Below are 5993 nucleotides of genomic sequence, written 5' to 3'. Positions count from 1 at the left end.
GATTTTGCACATGAAGACGAAAATGCCTAATTTGATAATGCCACGCCCTTTATCAACGATATACAGTGCGTATCAAAAAAGTTTACACTTAGAAAAAATCCTGTAAAATTATATATTTGTAATATCCTGACGATTTTTCCACATTTTAGCATTGGTACAGATCCATTTAAGCAAATGACGATATAACTGTCGAAAAATATTTCCGCTTGAGTGAGCACCACTTACTTTTGAAAAGTTGGTGAAAAATGATTTGCGCAGAACTTTGAAATAATTATGCGAATAAAAGTAGACCTTAATCATGAAGAACACGTGGAAATTAGCAAGAAAAATTGATATGAAGATATCTTTTACCTTTTTAAACTTGTTTCCTTGCCCAAAACACTTCGAAGAGTGCATTGCGCCCCATCCCACTCCCCCACACACCGAGTCCATCGTGATGATATTTGCTTTACACTGAGCTGTGATTTACATGAAATGGCTTAGGCTTGATTTTCATTTTGTTAATCATTGCCAAGCTTGGAAAAAGTGAGGAGAAACAAGTATTAAATAAAACTGAAATGTAAACCATCTTTAAATGATAAAAACTTAGTGAAAAATGCTGGAGATGTCTGATATAAACTTTTGTTCAGATTCAGTTATGTCCTCAGATCCAGCTGGCACAAAAAGGGTAAAGGTTGTGCTTACTAAGTGTTGAAATTTCAAATTTGGGCGGCAAAATTGTTACAAAATGCTTGAATTTTGTAACAATCCGTTTTATTTCAATTGGCTAAAAGTGCTAGGGAAATTTATGAGAAATGCTCAGGGTAAGTTTGATTTCGCCCTTTCCCCTTGACACAGCGTGAAAACAAGCATTTCTGCGCAAACAAATTTCTGCGAGCTTTACAAAAATGGACAGTGCTCACTCAAGTGTAACATTCTGTCAAAAATTTTACTTTCATTGTATAGATGAGCCCCAAACCCATAATTATGTGTGAAAAAATTACCCACATGTTGTATATTTTTTAATTCCCAGGGCTTTTTCAAAGTGTAAACTTTTTTTGATACGCACTGTATAACGCGCAGTCAAGTTCAAAGGTAGCTGGGAATACCCAGTTCTATTGTTATAGGATGTTCAAAGTGGGTGTGTTTGACTTGTAGTTGAATTTGTATTGAAGTATGACAATAATATGAAGCTGCATCACTGTGTTATAACTCGAACTTGACGTTTCAACATACATTAGTCCTGATAGACATACATGTATATGTTTATAGTTGGAAGTTAGATCTCGTGTTTGTAAATTAATTTAGCGATGGCTGAGAAGTGTGGATCAGAGAAAGCATCAAGTTCTTCACCGAACCTGATATGTCCATTATGTCTTGATATATTTGTCGAGGCGACGATCTTAACTTCATGTGAACATACATTTTGTAGGCGATGCCTCAAGAAATACGATCTAACCCACCAGGACCTTGATCACATGGTCTGTCCTCTCTGCAGGGAGATCACAAAGTTGTCTGCCAACCGTGTCGATGATCTCCGCCTCAATGTCTCCATCAACGGATGCGTAGACGATCACCACGCCAAGTGTGGAGGGATGAATGCTGTCCTCGAGATGCGACCAAAATGTTCTGGTTGCAAGCTTCAAGGAGATGCTGTCTCATTCTGCAGAACCTGTAATAACTACATATGTGATAAATGTTTGCAATGTCATCAATATCTGTCAGTCTTTGAAGATCATGAGATTGTCTCCATTGATGATGTCATCGAAGGGAAGGTCAGCATTGGTCATTTATTCGAGAAGTGTTCCATCCACAAACCAGAGAACAAGGACATGTTTTGTGAGGTTTGTAAGGTCCATGTCTGTCACAAGTGCGTACTCGTTGATCATCAAAATCACAAAGTCAAGAACCAGGTTAACTTTGAGCAGGAGTTGCGACACAAGGTGAATTTATTCATAATTATCACAGCAAAAACGCTGTATAAAAATCCATATAACACTGTTCACTATTTGAACCTTACAGTTATGTCGTTGTTTAGAAGTTTAAACAATCAGAATTTTTTTCAGAATCAAATATCAATAATCAAACTTAGCTGTTTAAAAGTTTAAACACTTAAAAAAATAGTTCAGTCAGTCGGCAAGCCCCTGTGTTAATGAGCAAATTGGCAAGATTTATCCAAGTCCTCTCGTGGCTGAATTCATGTCCCTGCAAAATCTCGTGAATTGTGAGACTTTTTTCTCAAAGAATTTAACCACTTTCTCCTGGAGTAAAATTGATTATTTTTGTACCATTGGGAAGAGTAAATGTTACTCTTTCATATTGGTTATTTCTTTTGAATAAGATATTTTGATAAATAAGTATTTTTTACCAGAAAAGATGCATCAAACAGAATTTTCTTCCTCTGTTTTCACTTGCAAATTGTGCAACATTTTGTGTTTTAGGTACCAACATTATTTATATCATCAGAAAGCTCAAACTCTATACTTTCTTACAATGTCACTCTTGATATGTGGCATCTTTTAGATGGGTCAGCAGCCAGCTTTTTCCATCAAGATGCAAGACGAGATTTGTAAAATTTCTGAGTAACATAAAATCCAGAGTTCTGATTGGCTGAATAATGTTTTCACAACAACAGGCGCGGGTTATTTGAAGAGATTACCACATGGTGAGTGTGACCTTGCAGAGGCCCAGTGTGGGGAACATTGGAATTTGCGTGGGTGTGTGGTCTCTGTGACCAATCAGAGTGCAGTATTCTTGTTTTTGAGCTGCTAAATGTACTTGGCCTATGAAAAGCTGGCTGCTGACCCTTCTAAGATACATCTTCTTATACAAATTATATCATATTAAAGCGTAGATCTTCAGCTTTATTATGATCTAAAAATCATTTGTGCTCAAACAGAAATCAAGTGTGAAAACAACAACATTTGTTGCATGAAAAAAATCATTTTGTTTCATGTTTTATATCAAAAGTTTTCCCTATATTACAACATTTTTTAAAAATTCCAAACACATGACCTGAAAAAATGATTCGTCTTATTTACAAAGATACCAAAAACATGAAATCTGGTTAATATTTAGAGCAGCAATGGCAGAATAAAAAGAGGTGTTTTGGTTCGCACCAAGCTCATTTATAATGCAAAAACCCTATAGTCATGAATATCACTTGGATAAAAGAAGCTACTTTTTCAGGGCTTGCCGACTGACTGATTTAAGCCAGTAATGTGAGGTTAAACAGTTGTATAAAAATGTAGGCAACATGTTTAGAGCGTACACTCTTAAAAAGGTTGGGCAAAAGGCCCAATTTTTAACCATCACTTGGCAACATATTATCCATACTACTATTAGTTAAAGTCTGTCCAAATTGGGTAATAAAAACTAATAATTGGGTAATACATTTGCTGAATTTGAGAATAACTGCCCAGAATATATAAGTATGTATATATTTTTTGTACTAACAAACATTACTCAACACAGTGGACAGTATGTAGATTCATGATGAAAACACCAACGATCACACCATTTTTTTTTAATGATTACGATGATGATGAAACTGATGACGACAATAATGATCATCACAATATCAAGATATACAAGATATTAAGAACATTAACAGTAAAAGAATAAATAATACTAATAAAATAATGATAATAATTAAGGTAACAGGAATAATAATAGTCATGATAATGATATAATGAATAAGACTATAGAACAGAATATTGATTAATAAAATAACAATATATATAGATGTTGTTGAATACAGATTGACAATGATATATGATGATTTTTAATACCATCATCAGCATCTAAAATGTTGTTTCATTTGATTATGTAACTTATTCTTTGTGTTGAACTACATTGATGATTGTTATCGTTGTTGTTTCAATATGACAAACAATTTTGTAATTATATGCTGTCTCTCTTCAATCTTATTCAGATTGTCGTATGTCATTCTGTATGATTTTTTTGTTTGTAGAGTATCAGTATTTCTTATATTCGCCTTTATGGAATATTTCCAGATATAACTCGCTGTTTTTACTTATCACTTTCAATTCGTAGGTGACAGACCTTGCCCAGCGATGTGCTGACAAGAAATCAGAGCTGGAAAAGAACATTCAGAACATAGAAATACAACGTCATGAGGTACACACTGCAGTGCAGACACTACTAGATGATGTCAAGGAAGCCTACAGCATCAAAGCAAAGGAGCTGGAAGAAAATCTTCGAAATCTTACCGAGCAAATAACTGCCTTAGAACGTAGTTTTGATGACGACCTCGACGTCTTAAAGTCAAAAGATCGACAGAGGATCAAGAGTATTTGTAGTTCAATTACTTTGGTAGATAATGACAGACTGGGTCATCTTGAGACAGACACTCTATCTGCTCATATCTTGCTCTGTGAGGAGCTGGATACCATGCTGAAGGAGGTTACCGATCACACTTCTGCGGAAGCTATTAAGAAGAAAGCACATGAGAAGAGGTTTAAACCAGCAGATGACACTCGTCTTGACCTCGGGAGCATCTCAGGATCAGATCCCAAGATGGATGTCATTCAGTGTGTTGATCTACGGGGATTGATACACGGTATGACAAGGTACTCCAATAGCACTGTCGCTATCGGGTATGGGAGCAATGCACAAGGTATTGATATCATTGATTCAAATGGTGAAAAGCAGCGACATAGTAACATATTAGCCTTAAATGAAATGAATTGTCATGATCTGATTTTGCAACGGGACGGGGCGTTATGCGTGTCCACTGGTAGTACAGAAGCCTACATCTACTCTCGCCTTGGCTCTAGGAAAGCAACAATCAACGTGAGAAAAAATATTAATAAACTCAGAGTTAACAGGAGTCCATCAGATGAAATCATCATTACTAACTATGGAAAACAAGTCTATATCTATGACCCGACAGGATCCACTCTTAAACACACTGTTCAAACAAAGCACGATACGAGTCAGGCATCTACCACCAGGACGGGTTTGATCGTCTCGAGTTCATGTTGGGGCAATCCAAGCGTGGTGACGGTCTGTGACAGGGATGGGAATGCTGGTGAGTCTCTACAAGCTCCAGAGGGTGTCTACCTGTATGCTGCCGTGGATGAGCTGGACAGGGTGTATGTAGCGAGTGTTGATGAGAAGAATAGTAGCGTCGTGATCAGGCTCTATGATCTTGATGGTCTGAACCTGAAGGAAAGAGTTGAGTTCAACGCACTTAATATGACATTGGTTTGGAATTGGTGTTACTTGGTTTCCCTCTCTCCAGACATGCTCGCCTTTGCTTGTTGCAATAAGTTATATTTCATGAAGGTATCACTGTAATCTACGTTATATCATACCATGTAGTATGGAAACTGACATGCTTTCATCCTGCTACAAATCTACTTTAACACGTGTCGATATACACTACTCAAAAAAAGTTAAGGACCACTTTTTAAAACGTATATGATTTTTTTATACAAGGTGTTTTATTTCTGGAAATACCTCAGTACAACTGTCCTGAATGTCCTTAAACACACTGTAATCAATTTCACGCATGGGTGGTTTCAGTTGTTGCACACTGTCGCTCTCATCACTGCACATCCTGAAAAGTGGGTTCACAGGGGTATCAACTATCGACATGAAGAGGAAAAAACGAATGTCTGAGTGTCTTTCAGGCAGCCTAGTATCGCGTATGACCTCCTCCTGCAGCAATAACGGCTTCACAGCGCTGTCTCATGGAGCTAATGAGGTGATTAATGTCTCTGACGACCAGTGCATCCCATGCAGCCTCCAGAGACACACCCAGCTGCTGCAGTCCAAGTGGATGGGCTTCGAGCTGCTGGATACTTCTCCCCATCTTCCCCATCATGTCCCAGACGTGCTCTGTCGGGTTCAAGTCCGGGAACCTCGCTGGCCATTCCATACGCTCAATTCCATGGCCCTCAAGGAACTCGGTCACCACCCTAGCTCGGTGGGGACGGGCATTGTCATCCATCAAAATGAAGTTTTCACCCACATTTTCAGCAAATGGC

At 37.7% G+C, this 5993-nt stretch overlaps 1 protein-coding gene across 1 annotated transcript; it reads left to right on the top strand.

The window, feature by feature from the left end:
* The first annotated feature begins 1200 nt into the window (after positions 1-1200).
* Positions 1201-5365, top strand: LOC121428116 (E3 ubiquitin-protein ligase TRIM71-like). Its single transcript, XM_041624708.1, has 2 exons — positions 1201-1922; positions 4036-5365. The coding sequence occupies exons 1-2, from the start codon at positions 1290-1292 to the stop codon at positions 5299-5301; spliced, it is 1899 nt and encodes a 632-aa protein (XP_041480642.1). The 5' UTR covers positions 1201-1289; the 3' UTR covers positions 5302-5365.
* The last annotated feature ends 628 nt before the right edge of the window (positions 5366-5993 follow it).

This window comes from Lytechinus variegatus, chromosome 14 (genome assembly GCF_018143015.1).
Source record: "Lytechinus variegatus isolate NC3 chromosome 14, Lvar_3.0, whole genome shotgun sequence".
In the NCBI taxonomy this organism is placed as follows: Eukaryota; Metazoa; Echinodermata; class Echinoidea; order Temnopleuroida; family Toxopneustidae; genus Lytechinus; species Lytechinus variegatus.
Note: the sequence above shows the minus strand (reverse complement) of the source record. Positions and strands in the feature narration are given on the sequence as shown.